The sequence below is a fragment of the Heterodontus francisci genome, chromosome 1 (assembly GCF_036365525.1).
Source record: "Heterodontus francisci isolate sHetFra1 chromosome 1, sHetFra1.hap1, whole genome shotgun sequence".
NCBI lineage: Eukaryota > Metazoa > Chordata > Chondrichthyes > Heterodontiformes > Heterodontidae > Heterodontus > Heterodontus francisci.
The window spans coordinates 16183862-16206910 of NC_090371.1; the positions used below are offsets into that span (position 1 = coordinate 16183862).

Genomic DNA, 23049 nt, shown 5'->3' on the forward strand with positions numbered 1-23049 from the left:
ATCTTTGGGCACCCGGTGCGGAGGGGCTCGGGCCGGGGGGAGGATCTCCTCGTCGGTCTGCTCCTGGGCCTGGCCAAGGTGGCAATTCACAGGTCCAGGTTGCGGGCCGTCGGGGGGTCCGTCCTCCCCGATTGCCTGCCCCTCTTCCGCGGTTACGTTCGCGCCCGGGTGTCCCTGGAAAAGGAGCATGCGGTGTCCGCCGGTACGCTTGAGGCCTTCCGCGACCGGTGGGCACCGCAGGGACTGGAGTGCATCGTCGACGCCGAGAATGGCATTTTAATTTGAGTTTTTTGTTTATTTATCTGTTTTAATAAAGTTATTTTAAAATTGTAAATATGTACATAAAGGGGGCCTGAGGGATAAAGGCCCCCTCGATGTGAAAAATATAAAAGGGGCCTGGGGTATAAAGGTCACCTTGTAAAAAAGAAAAAAAAAAAAACAAAAACGGGGTTAGAAAAAAAAAAACAGGGTTAGATACAGAGTAAATCTCCCTCTACACTGTCCCCATGAAACTGTGGGCCTAAGGTTCCGTCAGTACTGACCCTCCTACAGCGTGGCGCTCCCTCGGCACTGACCCTCTGACAGCGCGACGCTCCCTCGGCACTGACCCTCCGACAGCGCAGCGCTCCCCCAGCACTGACCCTCTGACAGCGCGACGCTCCCCCAGCACCGACCCTCCGACAGCGTGGCGCTCCCTCGGCACTGACCCTCCGACAGTGCGGCGCTCCCAAAAATGAAAAAAAGAAAAAAAAAAAACAGTTTAGATGCTCTCCCATTTGAGGAGGGCGGCCGGTCGCTGGTGTGCGTCCGCACCCAGGCTGCGACTCTCCGCCTTCGGACCCTGCAGAGATACCTGTACGTCGAGCGTCCTCCTAGATGGTGTGCGCTGGCGACGTATTTTTTCCACCAGTGTCACTGCCTTCAAGACGACACGCAGCTCCCGGTGGAGTCCGTTAGCCGCACTTTTCTGAGGGAGTTGCCTGTCTTTTACCGGGATCTATTCCGAGTCTGGAACATGGTCGCCTCCAGTCAGGGCGCTCCCCCGCCGGCGGAGGTGAGCGCCTCGGCTGTCCGGGCGGCCGACTCCGGGGACGGTCCGGCGGAAGGAGGAGCAGCCGAAACCACCGGGACGCCCCTCACTGCAGGTGGCGAGGGGGCTCGGGAGTGCGGAGCACTCCTGGCCGAGCTGACCCCCGCTCGGTCGGAACTGCTCATCGAACCCAGGCCCCGAAACCCTCCCCGGGAGCCGGTCCCACACAACCCGAGCCGCCTCTCGGAACTGCCCTAAGTGCCATTCCAATCGGCGCGGAGGGGTTTCCTGTACGGGCTGCTCCTGCACACTCTCCACTTCCTCGCCCTCGTCAGCCGGCCGGACACACCCTGGCGGGCGGCGAGGGGAATCCCCGATGGAGGTCTCTCTACATGAGAGTCTTCCCCCTTTACATCGGGGACCTGGGGTGGAGGGTGTTGCACAGGGCAGTCCCGTGCAATAGACTTTTAAGTAGGTTCACGGACTCCCAGGCCGCCTGTACTTTCTGCGGCCTGGACGAGTCCGTGTTCCATGTATATATGGAGTGTGCGAGGTTGCAGCCCCTCTTTGAGTATCTGAAGGGGCTGCTCCTCAAGTTCTGGCTGCACTTCAGTCCCACGCTCCTGATCTTTGGGCACCCGGTGCGGAGGGGCGTGGAGGAGGATCTCCTTGTCGGTCTGCTCCTGGGCCTGGCCAAGGTGGCAATTCACAGGTCCAGGCTGCAGGCCGTCGGCGGGTCCGTCCTCCCCGATTGCCTGCCCCTCTTCCGCAGTTACATTCGCGCCCGGGTGTCCCTGGAGAAGGAGCATGCGGTGTCCGCCGGTACGCTTGAGGCCTTCCGCGACCGGTGGGCACCGCAGGGACTGGAGTGCATTGTCGATGCCGAGAATGGCATTTTAATTTGAGTTTTTGTTTATCTCTGGTTTTAATAAAGTTATTTTAAAAATATAAGTATGTTTATAAAGGGGGCCTGAGGAATAAAGGCCCCCTCGACATAGAATATATAAAAGGGGCCTGGGGTATAAAGGTCACCTTATAAAGAGAAAAAAAAAACGGGGGTTTAGATACAGAGTAAAGCTCCCTCTACACTGTCCCGTTAATGTGTGCTTTACCTCACCGCACGATAACTCCCGACTTGCAGTAACATCTTTTGGACTTTAGTCCGATGTTATTCTGTAAAAAAAAAACAAACAAAGAAAAACAGTTTTGTTGCAGAGTAAAGCTCTCTGTATGTTTGACAAACCTGTTCGAGTTTTTTTGAAGATGTAACTAGCAGAATGGATAAGGATGACCAGTGGATATCCTGTATTTGGATTTTCAGAAGGCTTTTGACAAGATACCACACAGGAGGTTCGTAAACAAAATTAGAGCACATGGGATTGGGGGTAATATACTGGCATGGAGTGAGAATTGGTTAACGGACAAAAAACAGAGTAGGAATAAATGGGTCATTCTCAGGATGGCAGGCTGTGACTAGTGGGGTGCCACAAGGATCAGTGCTTGGGCCACAGCTGTTCACAATCTATATCATTGATTTGGATGTGGGAACCAAATGTAATATTTCCAAGTTTGCTGATGACACAGAACTAGGTGGGAATGTGAGTTGTGAGGAGGATGCAAAGAGGCGTCAAGGGGATTTGAACAGGCTAAGTGAGTGGGCAAGAACATGGCAGATGGTATATAATGTGGAAAAATGTGAAGTTATCCACTTTGGTCGGAAAAACAGAAATACAGAGTATTTCTTAAATGGTGAGAGATTGGGAAGTTGTTGATGTCCAAAGAGACCTGGGCGTCCTTGTTCATGAGTCATTGAAACCTAACGTGCAGGTTCAACAAGCAATTAGGAAGGCAAATGGTATTTTGGCCTTTATTGCAAGAGGATTTGTGTACTGGAATAAAGATGACTTGCTGCAATTGTATGGAACCTTGGTGAGACCGCACCTGGAGTGTTGTGTACAGTTTTGGTCTCCTTACCTAAGGAAGGATGTACTTGCCACAGAGGGAGTGAATTGAAGCTTCACCAGACTAACCCTGGGATGGCAGGGTTGTCCTACGAGGAGAGATTGAGGAGACTGGGCCTGTATTCTCGAGAGTTTAGAAGAATGAGAGGTGATCTCATTAAAACATACAAAATTCGTACAGGACTCGACAGGGTAGATGTAGGAAGGATGTTTTCCCTGCCTGTTGGTGTCTAGAACTAGGGGACACAATCTCAGAACAAGAGGTAGGCTTTTTCGGACTGAGATGAGGAATGGTCTACCCCAGAGGGCTGTGGAGGCTCAGTCATTGAGTATATTCAGAACAAAGATTGATAGATTTCCAGATATTAAAGATATCAAGGGATATGGGGCTAGTGCATGAAAATGGTGTTGAGGTAGAAGATCAGCCATGATCTAATTGAATGGCGGAGCAGGCTTGAGGGGCCGAATGGCCTACTCCTGCTCCTATTTCAAATGTTCCTATGTTCCTTTGTTCCAAGGAGAACAACCCCCGCTTCTCCAACCTAACTTGTAGCTAAAATTCCTCATCCCTGGAACTATTTTGGTAAACCTCCTGTGCGCCCTCTCAAAAACCTCACATCCTTTCGAAAGTGTAGTGACCAGAACTGTACACAATACTCCAGTTTGGGCCTAACCAGAGCTTTACAAAGGTTCAGCGTAACCTTTCTGTTTTTGTACTCTATGCCTCTATTTATGAAGCCCAAGATCCCATATGCTTTACTAACCACTCTCTCAATATGTCCTGCCACCTTCAAAGATCGATGCACATGCACCCCCAGGACACTCTGTTCCTGCACACTCTTTAGAAGTCTGGATGATCTTTCGCAACCCTTTTGCCAAATGCATCACCTCGCACTTTCCATCTGCCACTTGTTTGCTCATTCTGCTAGCCTATCTATTTCATGTTGCAGTCGATTTGTATCATCCTCACTGTTTGCCGCTCCTCCAAGTTTGGTGTCATTGACAAATTTTGAAATGTTACTCTCTATTCCAATACCCAAGTCATTTACATATATCACAAAAGTAGTGGTCCTAGCACTAAACCTTGGGGAACACCACTTGTCTACCATCCTCCAGTCTGAAAAATAACCATGACGATGACTTGCTGTTTTCTGTCCTTAAGCCAATTTTTTTAAATCTAATCTGACACTGACCCTCCTATTCCTTTTTAAAAAAAACTATTCATGGGATGAGGGTGTCGTTGGCCAGGCCAGCATTTATTGCCCATCCCTAATTTCCCTTGAGAAGGGGTTGTGAGCTGCCTTCTTGAACCGCTGCAGTCCATGTGGGGTAGGTACACCCACAGTGCTGTTAGGAAGGGAGTTCCAGGATTTTGACCCAGCGACAGTGAAGGAACGGCGATATAGTTCCAAGTCAGGATGGTGTGTGACTTGGAGGGAAACTTGCAGGTGGTGGTGTTCCCATGCATTTGCTGCCCTTGTCCTTCTAGGTGCTGGAGGTCACAGGTTTGGAAGGTGCTGTCTAAGGAGCCTTGGTGCATTGCTGCAGTGCATCTTGTTCATGGTACACACTGCTGCCACTGTGCGTCGGTGGTGGAGGGAGTGAATGTTTGTAGATGGGGTGCCAATCAAGTGGGCTGCTTTGTCCTGGATGATGTCGAGCTTCTTGAGTGTTGTTGGAGCTGCACCCATCCAGGCAAGTGGAGAGTATTCCGTCACACTCCTGACTTGTGCCTTGTAGATGGTGGACAGGCTTTGGGGAGTCAGGAGGTGAGTTACTCGCCACAGGATTCCTCGCCTCTGACCTAATCTTGTAGCCGCGGTATTTCTATGGCTATTCCAGTTCAGTTTCTGGTCAACGGTAGCCCCTAGGATGTTGATAATGGGGGATTCAGCGATGATAATGCAATTGAATGTCATAGGGAGATAAAGCACTGAAACAAGGCCTTCGGCTCACTGAGTCTGTGCCAATCATCAACCACCCATTTATACTAATCCAACATTAATCCCATACTCCCAATCACATCCCCACCTTCCCTCAATTCTTCTACCACCTACCTACACTAGGGGCAATTTACAATGGCCAATTTACCTATCAACCTGCAAATCTTTGGCTGTGGGAGGAACCCGGTAGAAACCCACGCAGTCACAGGGAGAACTTACAAACTCCGCACAGGCAGTACCCAGAACTGAACCTGGGTCGCTGGAGCTGTGAGGCTGCAGTGCGAACCACTGTGCCACCCCAGTGTCATGGGGAGATGGTTAGATTCTCTCTTGTTGGAGATGGTAATTGCCTGGCACTTGTGTGGTGCGAATGTTACTTGCCACTTATCAGCCCAAGCCTGGATATTGTCCAGGTCTTGCAGCATTTCTACACGGACTGCTTCAGTATCTGAGGAGTCATGAATGGTGCTGTACATTGTGCAATCATCAGCGAACATTCCCACTTCTGACCTTATGATTGAAGGAAGGTCATTGATGAAGCAGCTGAAGATGGTTGGGCCCACGACACTACCTTGAGGAACTCCTGCAGTGAAGTCCTGGAGCTCAGATGATTGACCTCCAACAACCACAACCATCTTCCTTTGCGCTAGGTATGACTGCAACCAGCGGAGCGTTTTCCCCCTGATTCCCATTGACTTCAGTTTTGCTAGGGCTCCTTGATGCCATACTCGGTCAACTGTTGCCTTGATGTCACTTGAGGGCAGTCACTCTCACCTCACCTCTTGAGTTCAGTTCTTTTCTCCATGTTTGAACCAAAGCTGTAATGAGGTCAGGAGCTGAGTGGCCCTGGCAGAACCCAGACTGAGCATCACTGAGCAGGTTATTGCTAAGCAAGTGCTGCTTGATGGCACTGTTGACGACACCTTCCATCACCTTACTGATGATTGAGAGTAAGCTGATGGGGCGGTAATTGGCCGGTTTGGATTTGTCCTGTTTTTTGTGTACAGGACATACCTGGGCAATTTTTCACATTGCCGGGTAAATGCCAGTGTTGTAGCTGTACTGGAACAACTTGGTCAGGGGTGTGGCAAGTTCTGGAGCACAGGTCTTCAGTACTATTGCCAGAATATTGTCAGGGCCTATAGCCTTTGCAGTATCCAGTGCCTTCAGTTGTTTCTTGATATCACGCGGAGTGAATCAAATTGGCTGAAGTCTGGCATCTGTGATGCTCTGGACTTCAGGAGGAGGCCGAGATGTATCATCAACTCGGCACTTCTGGCTGAAGATTGTTGCAAATGCTTCAGCCTTATCTTTTGCACTGATGTGCTAGGCTCCCCCATCATTGAGGATGGGGATATTTGTGGAGCCACCTCCTCCAGTTAGTTGTTTAATTGTCCACCACCATTCACGGATGGATGTGGCAGGACTGCAGAGCTTAGATCTGATCTGTTGGTTATGGGATCGCTTAGCTCTGTCTATCACATGCTGCTTACGAAGTTTGGCATGCAAGTAGTCCTGTGTTGTAGCTTCACCAGGTTGACACCTCATTTTGAGGTATGCCTGGTGCTGCTCCTGGCATGCCCTCTAACACTCTGCACCAACCAGGGTTGGTCTACTGGCTTGATGCTAATGGTAGAGTGGGGGATATGCCGGGCCATGAAGTCACAGATTGTGGTTGAGTACAATTCTGCTGCTGCTGATGGCCCACAGCGCCTCATGGATGGCCAGTTTTGCATTGCTAGATCTATTCGAAATCTATCCCATTTAGCACGGTGATAGTGCCACACAACACGATGGACAGTGTCCTCAATGTGAAGGCAGGACTCGTCTCCGCAAGGACTGTGCGGTGGTCACTCCTACCAATACTGTCATGGACAGATGCATCTGCGGCAGCAGATTGGTGAGGACGAGGTCAAGTATGTTTTTCCTTCTCGTTGGTTCCCTCACCACCTGCCGCAGACCCAGTCTAGCAGCTATGTCCTTTAGGACACGGCCAGCTCAGTCAGTAGTGGTGCTACTGAGCCACTCTTGGTGATGGACATTGAAGCCCCCCACCCAGAGTACATTCTGCACCCTTGCCACCCTCAGTGCTTCCTCCAAGTGGTGTTCAACATGGAGGAGTACTGACTCATCAACTGAGGGAGGGCAGTAGGTGGTAATCAGCAGGAGGTTTCCTTGCCCATGTTTACACTGTTGCCATGAGACTTCATTGGGTCTGGAGTCAATGATGAGGACTCCCAGGGCAACTCCCTCCCTACTGTATACCACTGTGCCACCACCTCTGCTGGGTCTGTCCTGCCGGTGGGACAGGACATACCCGGGGATGGTGATGGCAGTGTCTGGGACATTGTCTGTCAGGTATGATTCTGTGAGTATGACTATGTCAGGCTGTTGCTTGACTAGTCTGTGGGACAGCTCTCCCAACTTTGGCACAAGCCCCCAGATGTTAGTAAGGAGGGCTTTGCAGGGTCGACAGGGCTTTGTTTGCTGTACTCGTTTCCGGTGCCTTGGTCGATGCCGGGTGGTTCGTCTGGTTTCATTCCTTTTTATTGACATTGTCGTGGTTAAATACAACTGAGTGGCTTGCTAGGCCATTTCAGAGGGCATGTAAGAGTCAAGATTTTTAATTAATTGAATTCAAATTCCACATTCTGCTGTGGTGGGATTCGAACCCATGTGCTCAGAGTCTCTGGGTTACTGGTCTAGTGACAATACCACTACGCCACCGTCTCCCCAGCATCTCAATTTTGTGAAGTAGTCTTTTATGTGTTACTTTATCAAATGCTTTCTTAAAATCCATGTCGACAACATCTACTGCATTCCCTTTATCAACCTTCTCTTTACTTCATCAAAAAATTCAATTAGATTAGTCAAGCATGATCTGTCTTTTACAAATCCATGTTGGCTATCCTTAATTAATGCAAACCTCTCCAAGTGCTGGGTGATTTTTCTTTCCCTGATTATTGTTTTGAAAACCTTACCCATCACTAACCAGCCTGTAGCTCCTAGGAATGTCCGAGGAATTTCTCGAATAAAGGTGTCACATTTGCCACTCTCCAATCCTCTGGCACCTCCCCCATATCCAGGGAAGATTGGAGAATATCTGCTATCTTCATCCCCACTTCCTTTTGCATACTGGGACGCAGGCAACTTATCCACTCTAAGCATAGCCAACCTTTCCAGTACATCCTGCCTATCAGTTTTCATTCATCCATTACCTCTACCATCTCTGCTTCTACTGATATTTTGTCAGCATTCTCTTCCTTAGTAAGCACTGATACAAAGTGCTCATTAAATATTCTAGCCTTGACCTGCACCTCTAAGCTCTGTCACTGTCTTTGTCCCTCAGAGGCTCCACCCCACTCTTACTACCCGCTCACTATTTACATGCCGGTAGATGATCTTCGGGTTTCCTTTTATGTTAACTGCTATTTAGTTTAGTTTAGTTTAGTTTAGAGATACAGCACTGAAACAGGCCCTTCGGCCCACCGAGTCTGTGCTGACCATCAACCACCCATTTATACTAATCCTACACTAATCCCATATTCCTACCACATCCCCACCTGTCCCTATATATTTCCCTACCATCTACCTATACTAGGGGCAATTTATAATGGCCAATTTACCTATCAACCTGCAAGTCTTTGGCATGTGGGAGGAAACCGGAGCACCCGGAGGAAACCCATGCAGACACAGGGAGAACTTGCAAACTCCGCACAGGCAGTATCCAGAATCGAACCCGGGTCCCTGGAGCTGTGAGGCTGCGGTGCTAACCACTGCGCCGCCCTATTCTATTCTCATATTCTCTCTTTGCCAGTCTTATTTTCCTCTTCACCTCCCCTCTCAACTTATTGTATTTGGCCTGGTTCTCACTTAAAGAATTCACCTGACATGCATCGTACACCCTCTTTTTCTCATCATAATCTTTATCTCCATCATCATCCAAGGATCCTTGGCTTTGGTTCCTTTACCTTTCGCCCTTGTTAGAATGTACCTAGCCTGTACCTGAAGCATTTCCTCCTTAAAGATAACCCATTGTTCCATTACAGTTTTTTCTGTCATAGTTTGGTTCTATTTTACCCTGGCGAGACCCCCTTTTATCATTGAAGTTAGCCCTCTTCCAATTTGGAAGTTCTACGCGATATCATTCCTGCTCTTCTCCATAACTAATCTCGATACGATGATCACTCTTCCCCAAGTGCTCCCCCACAGACACTTGGTCCACTTGGCCTACCTCATTTCCCAGCACCAGATCCAGCAATGCCTCCATTCTAGTTGGACCAAGAACAGAATGATCAAGGGAGTTCTCCTGAATACATTTCAGAAATTCCTCCCCCTTCCTCCCCAAGCTTGAGGGAAACATAAAAACTGACTGTAAAAGTTTCTATAGGTATGTGAAGAGAAAATTATTGGTGAAGACAAATGTAGGTCCATTACAGTCAGAAACAGGGGAATTTATTATGGGGAACAAAGAAATGGCTGACCAATTAAATGCATACTTTGGTTCTGTCTTCACAAAGGAGGACACAAATAACATACCAGAAATATTGGGGAACACAGGGTTCAGTGAGAGAGAGAAACTGAAGGAAATCAGTATTAGGAGAGAAATGGTGTTGGGGAAATTGATGGGATTGAAGGCCAATAAATCCCCAGGGCCTGATCGTATGCATCCCAGAGTACTTAAGGAAGTGGCCCTAGAAATAGTGGATGCATTGGTGGTCATCTTCCAAGATTCTATAGACTCTGGAACAGTTCCTACAGATTGGAGGGTAGCAAATGTAACCCCACTATTTAAAAAGGGAGGGAGAGAGAAAACAGGGAATTATAGACCAGTCAGCCTGATGTCAGTAGTGGGGAAATTTCTAGAGTCCATTTTCAAAGATTTTATAGCAGAGCACTGAGAGAACAGTGGTAGAATCGGGCAGAGTCAGCGTGGATTTACGAAAGGGAAATCATGCTTGACAAATCTATTAGAACAAAGAACAAAGAACAAAGAAAATTACAGCACAGGAACAGGCCCTTTGGCTTTCCAAGCCTACGCCGATCCAAATCCTCTATCTAAACCTGTCGCCTATTTTCTAAGGGTCTGTATCTCTTTACTTCCTGCCCATTCATGTATCTGTCTAGATACATCTTAAAAGACGCTATCGTGCCCGCGTCTACCACCTCCGCTGGCAAAGCGTTCCATGCACCCACCACCCTCTGCGTAAAGAAATTTCCACGCATATCCCCCCTAAACTTTTCCCCTCTCACTTTGAACTCGTGACCCCTTGTAATTGAATCCCCCACTCTGGGGGAAAAAGCTTCTTGCTATCCACTCTGTCTATACCTCTCATGATTTTGTACACCTCAATCAGGTCCCCCCTCAACCTCCGTCTTTCTAATGAAAATAATCCTAATCTACTCAACCTCTCTTCATAGCTAGCGCCCTCCATACCAGGCAACATCCTGGTGAATCTCCTCTGCACCCTCTCCAAAGCATCCACATCCTTTTGGTAATGTGGCGACCAGAACTGCACGCAGTATTCCAAATGTGGCTGAACCAAAGTCCTATACAACTGTAACATGACCTGCCAACTCTTGTACTCAATACCCCGTCCGATGAAGGAAAGCATGCCGTATGCCTTCTTGACCACTCTATTGACCTGCGTTGCCACCTTCAGGGAACAATGGACCTGAACACCCAAATCTCTCTGTACATCAATTTTCCCCAGGACTTTTCCATTTACTGTATAGTTCACTCTTGAATTGGATCTTCCAAAATGCATCACCTCGCATTTGCACTGATTGAACTCCATCTGCCATTTCTCTGCCTAACTCTCCAATCTATCTATATTCTGCTGTATTCTCTGACAGTCCCCTTCACTATCTGCTACTCCACCAATCTTAGTGTCGTCTGCAAACTTGCTAATCAGACCACCTATACTTTCCTCCAAATCATTTATGTATATCTCAAACAACAGTGGTCCCAGCACGGATCCCTGTGGAACACCACTGGTCACACGTCTCCATTTTGAGAAACTCCCTTCCACTGCTACTCTCTGTCTCCTGTTGCCCAGCCAGTTCTTTATCCATCTAGCTAGTACACCTTGGACCCCATGCACCTTCACTTTCTCCATCAGCCTACCATGGGGAACCTTATCAAACGCCTTACTGAAGTCCATGTATATGACATCTACAGCCCTTCCCTCATCAATCAACTTTGTCACTTCCTCAAAGAATTCTATTAAGTTGGTAAGACATGACCTTCCCTGCACAAAACCATGTTGCCTATCACTGATGAGCCCATTTTCTTCCAGATGGGAATAGATCCTATCCCTCAGTATCTTCTCCAGCAGCTTCCCTACCACTGACGTCAGGCTCACCGGTCTATAATTACCTGGATTATCCCTGCTACCCTTCTTAAACAAGGGGACAACATTAGCAATTCTCCAGTCCTCCGGGACCTCACCCGTGTTTAAGGATGCTGCAAAGATATCTGTTAAGGCCCCAGCTATTTCCTCTCTCGCTTCTCTCAGTAACCTGGGATAGATCCCATCCGGACCTGGGGACTTGTCCACCTGAATGCCCTTTAGAATACCCAACACTTCCTCCCTCCGTATGCCGACTTGACCTAGAGTAATCAAACACCTGTCCCTAACCTCAACATCCGTCATGTCCCTCTCCTCGGTGAATACCGATGCAAAGTACTCGTTTAGAATCTCACCCATTTTCTCTGACTCCAAGCATAACTTTCCTCCTTTGTCCTTGAGTGGGCCAATCCTTTCTCTTGTTACCCTCTTGCTCCTTATATATGAATAAAAGGCTTTGGGATTTTTCTTAACCCTGTTTGCTAAAGATATTTCATGACCCCTTTTAGCCCTCTTAATTCCTCGTTTCAGATTGTGCCTACAATCCCGATATTCTTTCAAAGCTTCGTCTTTCTTCAGCCGCCTAGACCTTATGTATGCTTCCTTTTTCCTCTTAGCTCGTCTCACAATTTCACCTGTCATCCATGGTTCCCTAATCTTGCCATTTCTACCCTTCATTTTCACAGGAAGATGTCTCTCCTGCACGCTAATCAACCTCTCTTTAAAAGCCTCCCACATATCAAATGTGGATTTACCTTCAAACAGCTGCTCCCAATCTACATTCCCCAGCTCCTGCCGAATTTTGGTATAGTTGGCCTTCCCCCAATTTAGCACTCTTCCTTTGGGACCACTCTCGTCTTTGTCCATGAGTATTCTAAAACTTACGGAATTGTGATCACTATTCCCAAACTAGTCCCCGACTGAAACTTCAACCACCTGGCCGGGCTCATTCCCCAACACCAGGTCCACTATGGCCCTTTCCCGAGTTGGACAATTTACAAACTGCTCTAGAAAACCCTCCTGGATGCTCCTTACAAATTCTGCTCCATCTAGACCTCTAACACTAATTGAATCCCAGTCAATGTTGGGAAAATTAAAATCTCCTATCACCACCACCCTGTTGCTCCTACAGCTTTCCATAATCTGTTTACATATTTGTACCTCTATCTCACGCTCGCTGTTGGGAGGCCTGTAGTACAGCCCCAACATTGTTACCGCACCCTTCCTATTTCTGAGTTCTGCCCATATTGCCTCACTGCTCGAGTCCTCCATAGTGCCTTCCTTCAGCACAGCTGTGATATCCTCTTTGACCAGTAATGCAACTCCTCCACCCCTTTTACCTCCCTCTCTATCCCACCTGAAGCATCGGTATCCTGGGATATTTAGTTGCCAATCATGCCCTTCCCTTAACCAAGTCTCAGTAATAGCAATAACATCATACTCCCAGGTACTAATCCAAGCCCTAAGTTCATCTGCCTTACCTACTACACTTCTTGCATTAAAACAAATACACCTCAGACCACCAGTCCCTTTGCTTTCATCATCTGCTCCCTGCCTACTCTTTCCCTTAGTCACGCTGACTTCATTATCTAGTTCCTTACAGGCTTTAGTTACTACATCCTTACTCTCTACTGACCTCATTTGGTTCCCATCCCCCTGCCACATTAGTTTAAACCCTCCCCAACAGCGTTAGCAAAAAGCACCCCCAAGGACATTGGTTCCAGTCCGGCCCAGGTGTCGACCGTCCAATTTGTAATAGTCCCACCTCCCCAGAACCGGTCCCAATGTCCCAAAAATCTGAACCCCTCCTTCCTGCACCATCTCTCAAGCCACGCATTCATCCTGACTATTTTTTCATTTCTACTCTGACTATCACGTGGCACTGGTAGCAATCCGGAGATTCCTACCTCTGAGGTCCTACTTTTTAACTTGGCTCCTAACTCCCTAAATTCTGCTTGTAGGACCTCATCCCGTTTTTTACCTATATCATTGGTGCCTATGTGCACAACGACAACTGGCTGTTCACCCTCCCCCTTCAGAATGTTCTGCAGCCGATCTGAGACATCCCTGACCCGTGCACCTGGGAGGCAACATACCATTCGGGAGTCTCGTTTTCGACCACAGAACCACCTATCTACTCCCCTTACACTCGAATCCCCTATGACTATAGCCCTTCCACTCTTTCTCCCTCCCTTCCGAACAGCAGAGCCGGCCACGGTGCCATGAACCTGGCTACTGCTGCCTTCCCCTGGTGAGCCATCTCCCTCAACAGTATCCAAAACGGTATACCTGTTGTGGAGGGAGATGACCGCAGGGGACACCTGCGCTGCCTTCCTGCTCTTTCTCTGCCTTTTGGTCACCCATTTCCTTTCTCCCTCAGCGATCCTAATCTGCGGTGTGACCAATTCGCTAAACGTGCTATCCACAACCTCCTCAGCATCGCGGATGCTCCAAAGTGAGTCCATCCGCAGCTCCAGAGCCGTCATGCGGTCTAACAAGAGCTGCAGCTGGACACACTTCCTGCACGTGAAGGAGTCAGGGACATCAGCCATGTCCCTGAGCTCCCCCATTGAGCAAGAGAATGCTTCGAGGATGTAACTAGGAGAGTTGATGAGGGGGAGCCAGTGGATGTGGTTTATTTGGACTTTCAGAAGGCTTTCGACAAAGTCCCACGTAAGAGATTAGCATGTAAAATTAAAGCGTGTGGGATTGGTGGTAGTGTCTTGCGATGGATAGAAGATTGGTTGGCAGACAGGAAACAAAGAGTAGGGATAAATGGGTCTTTTTCCGAATGGCAGGAAATGACTAGTGGGGTACTGCAGGGATTGGTGCTAGGACCCCAGCTATTCACAATATACATTAATGATTTAGATGAAGGAACTAAATGTAATATCTCCAAATTTGCAGATGACACAAAACTGGGTAGGAGGCTGAGTTGTGAAGAGGATGCAGAGAGGCTTCAGGGTGATTTGGACAAGTTGAGTGAGTGGGCTAATGCATGGTAGATGCAGTATAATGTGGATAAATGTGAGGTTATCCACTTCAGTAGCAAAAACAGGAAGGCAGATTATTATCTGAACAGCTATAAACTGAGAGAGAGGATTATGCAGCAAGACCTGGGTGTTCTCGTGCACCAGTCGCTGAAGGTAAGCATGCAGGTGCAACAGCCGGTAAAAAAGGCAAATGGTCTGTTGGCCTTCTTAGCGAGAGGATTCGAGTACAGGAGCAGGGATGTCTTGCTGCAATTATACAGGGCCTTGGTGAGGCCACACCTGGAATATTGTGTGCAGTTTTGGTCTCCTTATCTGAGGAAGAATGTTCTTGCTATAGAGGGAGTGCAGCAAAGGTTTACCAGACTGATTCCTGGGATGATGGGACTGACGTATGAGGAGAGACTGAGTCAGTTAGGATTATATTCGCTGGAGTTCAGAAGATTGAGGGGGATCTCATAGAAACCTATAAAATTCTAAAAGGACTTGACAGGGTAGATGCAGGAAGGATGTTCCCACTGGTGGAACCAGGGGTCATAGACTAAGGACTCGGGCTAAACCTTTCAGGACAGAGATGAGGAGAAATTTCTTCACCCAGAGAGTGGTGAGCCTGTGGAATTCGCTACCACAGAAAGCAGTTGAGGCCAAATCATTGTATGTTTTCAAGAAGGAGTTAGATATAGCTCTTGGGTCTAAAGGGATCAAAGGGTCTGGGGCGAAAGCCGGAACAGGCTCTTGATTTGGATGATCAGCCATGATCATAATGAATGAAGGAGCAGACCCGAAGGGCTGAATCTCCTGCTCCTATTTTCTTTGTTTCTATGCTATTTGTGCTTGTAGCTCACCAACCTTATTCATCACACTTTGTGCATTTACATACATGCAGCGTAATCCTATTTTTGCATTCCTCATAGCCCTTCTCAGTCTGCTCCTATCTGATATGGAACTACTCCCTTATCTAGTACAGTCCAACACTCTCACATTATGCATCTTATTCCTCTTTTATACTTCTATATTCTGGTGCCAATCCCCCTGCCAGTTTAATTTAAACCCTCCCCAAACACATGAGTGAGTCTCCAAGCGAGGACATTGGTCTCAGTCCTGTCGAGGTCCAACCCGTCCCTTTTGAGTCGGTGCCTTCTGTCCCAGAACTGGTACCAAGAATCTAAAGCCCTCCCTAAGACATAAATCCTGGCTTTCTTTGCTTGGCTGATCATGTTTGCTTTTGTGCAGATCTTCCGGTTCCCCCTTGGGACAAACCAGATTTGGGTTTTGCCAATGAGCTGGACCTGATTGATGGCTCTTAGCATCATGACCTTTTTTTTATATTTTCACTTGCCACGGCCCCCGTCCCCGCACCAGTCTTTGTGTGAATGGCCCTTCACTGATCCGGTGAAATTTCAAGGGCAATTAGTGATGGGCAATAAATGTTGGCCTGGCCAGCAAGGCCCACATCCCATGAAAGAATTAAAAAAACAGGTTGTCTAACTATTCTTTGTCTAAGGTGAACCTTTTGAGTTAAATTGAATGATTCTGTGTCAAGATGGAATATTACTGTTATTGATCATATATTAAATATTAAAGCCATCGAGCACTAGTAAAAGTTAGACAAGTAGCTGTAAGGACATTAATAGTCTTGATTATGGAAAAGGAGTCTCACCATCATGCTGCAGTGACAAAACCCCCTGTCTCCAATGGTGACTGTTCCAGATGTATTGGGGAGAGATGCTGCAAGGTAAGGGAGCGATGCTGCAAGGTAAGGGAGCTGGTCTATGTCATTCTAAAGAGGGAGTCTTGCTATGCACTTTACATTTTATATTTTATAGGCTGTCCTTGACAATGACAGTTCTTTGTTAAAAATGGCTGGAATCCCTGTTGGTGAGGCTTTGCTTTATGGTTGGGGGTCTCACTAGTGGGATCCCTCCTTGTAGATATACTGTCATGAAACTTCCTCTGCAGACAGAAGCCCTTGCTATTCGTCTCTCTCTTTCTCTGTCTCTTAGGGAAGGTCTTTCAGGGCAGGGAGTGTATCATTACTTGGACTGGGCGCTCCTGGTAATATTTTGGGCTGAATTTTAAGTCCTGATGGCAAGGTCCTGAAGCCTGTGGGGAAAATTCTGCCCTTTATCTTTGAGAGGCTCGCAAACCATTAAACTTCCATCGTGGAATGTCCTAATGATAAGACTTCCAGTTTGACAGGGGGGTGGGGGGGGTACACTCTGATTGAGGGTCCGTCTTTCAAGGGAGTCCTGTAATGAGATACCTCTTTAAAAGATAATACAATCTCGTTAAGGATGATCCCGATAACAAGACTCTCTGTAAAGGAAAAGGAAGGGTTGCATTTCTGTAACGCTTTTTGCACAACCACGGGATGTCCCAAAGTGCTTCAGAAACAGTGGAATTCTTTTGAAGTGTAGTCATATTCATGTAGGAAACGTGGCAGGCAAATTGCGCACAGCAAGATTCCACAATCAGCAATGTGATAACGACTACATAATCTGTTCCAGTGATTTTTCTTAGGGGATAATTATTGGCCAGGACACTGGGCAAAACTGCTCTACTCTTCTTTAGAATAGTGGCCCTGGGCTCTTTAACATTCACCAGAGAGAGCAGATGAGGCCTTGGTTTAATGTCTCATCTGAAAGACTGCACCACTGACACTGCAGCACTCCCTCAGTACTGCCACTGGCGGTGGCAACTTAGATTTTTGTGCTCAAATCTCTGGAGTGGGACTCATACCCTTAACTTCCTGGCTCAGGGAGTGCTACGGCCCTGGCTTCTAACAGTGGCGCTCCCCTGTGTTGGCGGCTGTATGGGACGTGGTGCCCGACTACCACCAGGTTGCTAATGAGCTTTGTCTTTATCTTATCGCAGGATGCAGAGGTGGGGGCTAAACGTTTACATGTACGGCCCAAAGGATGACCTGAAGCACAGGCTGTTATGGAGGGAGACATACTCAGCGGAAGAGTCAGGTAAGGACTGAGCTCGCTGGGGGTGTGGGTGGGGAGACTGGGCCCGGGAGCCCTTCCACTTGATGGAAATCTGTTGAGTCGAGGCATTGAGTGACAGTTCGTATTTTCTGCTTGAACTGAGAGTTGGGTTCTTGTCTCACTGAGCAGTGTTATGTATAATTTGTGAGTTCAGTGCTTCTCCCTTTGTGGTGCCTTGAATGTTTTCCTCATTCAAAGATTGTGTCAGGGAGTTGGTTGTATTTTTTGTTGTTCATCAGCCAGAGTTTAATGGATGTTTAAACCAAAAAAGATGCAGAAAACGTCCTAATCACACAACAACTTGCATTTATATAGCACCTTTCCTGCAGTTAAGGCACTTCAAAGGTGGGTAATCAGATAGAATTTGATACCAAACCAATGAAGGAGATATGAGGGCAGGTGACTAAATGCTTCATTGAAAATCTAGGCTTTAAGCAGCATCTTAAAAGGAGGAGCGAGAGAGAGGTTTAGTGAGCAAATTCCAGAGCTTAGGGCCCAGGCACCCTGAAATCAGAGAAGTGCAAGAGGCCAGAATTGGAGGAGTGCAGAGATTTTGGCAGGTTAGGGCTGGAGGATGTTCCAGAGATAGGGAGAGGTGAGTTCATGGAGGGCAAAGCAATCAAAAAGGCTAATAAAATGTTAGCCTTTATTCTATGGCTGGAATACAAAGTGGAGGTAGTGATGCTTTAGTTCTACAGAATTTTGGTCCGACTCCATCTGAAATAATGTGTTGAGTTTTGGACATCGCACCTCAAGGAAGAGATCTTGGTCTAGAGGGGGTGCAGCGCAGATTCACCAAAATTGTATCATGGTTTGAAGGCAGAATTTGACACTACGTCCAAGAATGAGGTATTAGGATAGGTGACTAAAAGCTTGGTTGGAGAGGATAGAGAGTGGAGAAGTATAGGGAGGGAATTCCAGAGCTTGGGGCCTAGACAGCTAAAGGCACAGATGCTAAAAGTGGGGAAATGGGGAATAGGTAAGAGGTCAGAATTAGAGGAACGCAGAGATCTCAGAGGGTTGAACAATGTCCTTGGTATGTTATGGGAACGCTGGTGTAAGGAATGTCTGTACGTTTTTGATGTCTGGTCTTACTGTGAACCACAGAGGAAGAGCTAAGATCTAAATACCTCAAAGAAAATTTTAAATCTTCAATGAAATTGCAGGAACAAAGAACAAAGAAAATTACAGCACAGGAACAGGCCCTTTGGCCCTCCAAGCCTGCGCCGATACAGATCCTCTATCTAAACCTGTCGCCTATTTTCTAAGGGTCTGTATCTCTGTGCTTCCTGCCCATTCATGTATCTGTCTAGATACATCTTAAAAGACGCTATCGTGCCAGCGTCTACCACCTCCCCTGGCAACGCGTTCCAGGCACCCACCACCCTCTGCGTAAAGAACTTTCCACGCATATCCCCCCTAAACTTTTCCCCTCTCACTTTGAACTCGTGACCCCTAGGAATTGAATCCCCCACTCTGGGAAAAAGCTTCTTGCTATCCACCCTGTCTATACCTCTCATGATTTTGTACACCTCAATCAGGTCCCCCCTCAACCTCCGTCTTTCTAATGAAAATAATCCTAATCTACTCAACCTCTCTTCATAGCTAGCGCACTCCATACCAGGCAACATCCTGGTGAACCTCTTCTGCACCCTCTCCAAAGCACCTACATCCTTTTGGTAATGTGGCGACCAGAACTGCACGCAGTATTCCAAATGTGGCCGAACCAAAGTCTTATACAACTGTAACATGACCTGCCAACTCTTCTACTCAATACCCCGTCCGATGAAGGAAAGCATGCCGTATGCCTTCTTGACCACTCTATTGACCTGCGTTGCCACCTTCAGGGAACAATGGACCTGAACACCCAAATCTCTCTGCACATCAATTTTCCCCAGGACTTTTCCATTTACTGTATAGTTCACTCTTGAATTGAATCTTCCAAAATGCATCACCTCGCATTTGCCCTGATTGAACTCCATCTGCCATTTCTCTGCCCAACTCTCCAATCTATCTATATTCTGCTGTATTCTCTGACAGTCCCCTTCAGTATCTGCTACTCCACCAATCTTAGTGTCGTCTGCAAACTTGCTAATCAGACGACCTGTACCTTCCTCCAAATCATTTATGTATATCACAAACAACAGTGGTCCCAGCACGGATCCCTGTGGAACACTACTGGTCACATGTCTCCATTTTGAGAAACTCCCTTCCACTGCTACTCTCTGTCTCCTGTTGCCCAGCCAGTTCTTTATCCAACTAGCTAGTACACCCTGGACCCCATGCGACTTCACTTTCTCCATCAGCCTACCATGGGGAACCTTATCAAACGCCTTACTGAAGTCCATGTATATGACATCTACAGCCATTACCTCATCAATCAATTTTGTCACTTCCTCAAAGAATTCTATTAAGTTGGTAAGACATGACCTTCCCTGCACAAAACCATGTTGCCTATCACTGATAAGCCCATTTTCTTCCAAATGGGAATAGATCCTATCCCTCAGTATCTTCTCCAGCAGCTTCCCTACCACTGACGTCAGGCTCACCGGTCTATAATTACCTGGATTATCCCTGCTACCCTTCTTAAACAAGGGGACAACATTAGCAATTTTCCAGTCCTCCGGGATCTCACCCGTGTTTAAGGATGCTGCAAAGATATCTGTTAAGGCTCCAGCTATTTCCTCTCTCGCTTCCCTCAGTAACCTGGGATAGATCCCATCCGGACCTGGGGACTTGTCCACCTTAATGCCTTTTAAAATACCCAACATTTCCTCCCTCCTTATGCCGACTTGACCTAGAGTAATCAAACATCTGTCCCTAACCTCAACATCCGTCATGTCCCTCTCCTTGGTGAATACCGATGCAAAGAACTCGTTTAGAATCTCACCCATTTTCTCTGACTCCACACATAACTTTCCTCCTTTGTCCTTGAGTGGGCCAATCCTTTCTCTAGTTACCCTCTTGCTCCTTATATATGAATAAAAGGCTTTGGGATTTTCCTTAACCCTGTTTGCTAAAGATATTTCATGACCCCTTTTAGCCCTCTTAATTCCTCGTTTCAGATTGGTCCTACATTCCCGATATTCTTTCAAAGCTTCGTCTTTCTTCAGCCTCCTTGACCTTATGTATGCTTCCTTTTTCCTCTTAGCTAGTCTCACAATTTCACCTGTCATCCATGGTTCCCTAATCTTGCCATTTCTATCCCTCATTTTTACAGGAACATGTCTCTCCTACACGCTAATCAACCTCTCTTTAAAAGCCTCCCACATATCAAATGTGGTTTTACCTTCAAACAGCTGCTCCCAATCTACATTCCCCAGCTCCTGCCGAATTTTGGTATAGTTGGCCTTCCCCCAATTTAGCACTCTTCCTTTGGGACCACTCTCGTCTTTGTCCATGAGTATTCCAAAAATTACGGAATTGTGATCACTATTCCCAAACTAGTCCCCGACTGAAACTTCAACCACCTGGCCGGGCTCATTCCCCAACACCAGGTTCACTATGGCCCTTTCCCGAGTTGGACAATTTACAAACTGCTCTAGAAAACCCTCCTGGATGCTCCTTACAAATTCTGCTCCATCTAGACCTCTAACACTAATTGAATCCCAGTCAATGTTGGGAAAATTAAAATCTCCTATCATCACCACCCTGTTGCTCCTACATCTTTCCATAATCTGTTTACATATTTGTACCTCTATCTCACGCTCGCTGTTGGGAGGCCTGTAGTACAGCCCCAACATTGTTACCGCACCCTTCCTATTTCTGAGTTCTGCCCATATTGCCTCACTGCTCGAGTCCTCCATAGTGCCCTCCTTCAGCACAGCTGTGATATCCTCTTTGACCAGTAATGCAACTCCTCCAACAAAAACAAGAAATGCTGGAATCACTCAGCAGGACTGGCAGCATCTGTAGAAAGAGAAGCAGAGTTAACGTTTCGGGTCAGTGACTCTTCTTTGGAACTGACAAATATTAGAAAAGTCACAGATTATAAGCAAGTGAGGTGGGGGTGGGGCAAGAGATAACAAAGGAGAAGGTGCAGATTGGACCAGGCCACATAGCAGACCAAAAGGTCACGGAGCAAAGGCAAACAATATGTTAATGGTGTGTTGAAAGACAAAGCATTAGTACAGATTAGGTGTAAATACACTGAATATTGAACAGCAGCAAGTGCAAACCTGAAAAAAAACCTGAAAAGAACAGTGGGTAAGCAAACTGAACAAACTAAGATGAAATGAAATAAATGCAAAAAAAGATTGTAAAAAATGTAAAAAAGAATGTAAAAAAAAGGAACAAAAAATAACTAAAAATGAAAGTAAAATGGGGGGCTGTCACGCTCTGAAATTATTGAACTCAATGTTCAGTCCGGCAGGCTGTAGTGTGCCTAATCGGTAGATGAGATGCTGTTCCTCGAGCTTGCGTTGATGTTCACTGGAACACTGCAGCAATCCCAAGACAGAGATGTGAGCATAAGAGCAGGGGGGAGTGTTGAAATGGCAAGCAACCGGAAGCTCAGGGTCCTGCTTGCGGACTGAGCGGAGATGTTCCACAAAGCGGTCACCCAGTCTGCGCTTAGTCTCCCCAATGTAGAGGAGACCACACTGTGAGCAGCGAATACAGTATACTACATTGAAAGAAGTACAAGTAAATCGCTGCTTCACCTGAAAGGAGTGTTTGGGGCCTGGGATAGTGAGGAGAGATGAGGTAAATGGGCAGGTATTACACCTCCTGCGATTGCAGGGGAAGGTGCCCTGGGACAAGGACGAGGTGGTGGGGGTAATGGAGGAGTGGACCAGGGTGTCGCGGAGGGAACGATCCCTTCGGAATGCTGACAGGGGAAGGGAGGGGAGATGCATCACGCTGGAGGTGGCGAAAATGGCGGAGGATGATCCTTTGGATCCCTCAACCAAGTCTCAGTAATAGCAATAACATCATACTCCCAGGTACGAATCCAAGCCCTAAGTTCATCTGCCTTACCTACTACACTTCTTGCATTAAAACAAATGCACCTCAGACCACCAGTCCCTCTGCGTTCATCATCTGCTCCCTGTCTACTCTTTCCCTTAGTCACGCTGACTTCATTATCTAGTTCCTGACAGGCTTTAGTTACTACCTCCTTACTGTCCACTGACCTCCTCATTTGGTTCCCATCCCCCTGCCACATTAGTTTAAACCCTCCCCAAGGACATTGGTTCCAGTCCGGCCCAGGTGCAGACCGTCCAATTTGTAATAGTCCCACCTCCCCCAGAACCGGTCCCAATGTCCCAAAAATCTGAACCCCTCCCTCCTGCACCATCTCTCAAGCCACGCATTCATCCTGACTATTCTTTCATTTCTACTCTGACTATCACGTGGCACTGGTAGCAATCCTGAGATTACTACCTCTGAGGTCCTACTTTTTAACTTGGCTCCTAACTCCCTAAATTCTGCTTGTAGGACCTCAACCCGTTTTTTACCTATATCATTGGTGCCTATGTGCACAACGACAACTGGCTGTTCACCCTCCCCCTTCAGAATGTTCTGCAGCCGATCTGAGACATCCCTGACCCGTGCACCTGGGAGGCAACATACCATTCGGGAGTCTCGCTTTCGACCACAGAACCGCCAACTTTAAGGGCATTTAAGTGGTCATTGGATAGACATATGGATGAAAATGGAATAGTGTAGGTCAGATGGTTTCACAGGTCGGCGCAACATCGAGGGCCGAAGGGCCTGTACTGCGCTGTAATGTTCTAATTCTAATTCTATCTACTCCCCTTACAATCGAATCCCCTATGACTATAGC

The 23049-nt window shown here is 47.3% G+C and overlaps 1 protein-coding gene across 5 annotated transcripts in view; it reads left to right on the forward strand.

The window, feature by feature from the left end:
* Window positions 1-23049, forward strand: part of si:dkey-183c6.8 (protein O-GlcNAcase) — a 117907-nt gene that overhangs the window by 18097 nt on the left and 76761 nt on the right. For all 5 annotated transcript variants that reach the window (XM_068028692.1, XM_068028691.1, XM_068028695.1 and 2 more), the window contains one exon: window positions 17149-17246. In XM_068028692.1, coding sequence (XP_067884793.1) covers window positions 17149-17246 — 98 coding nt within the window. The remainder of the gene's footprint in view (window positions 1-17148; window positions 17247-23049) is intronic.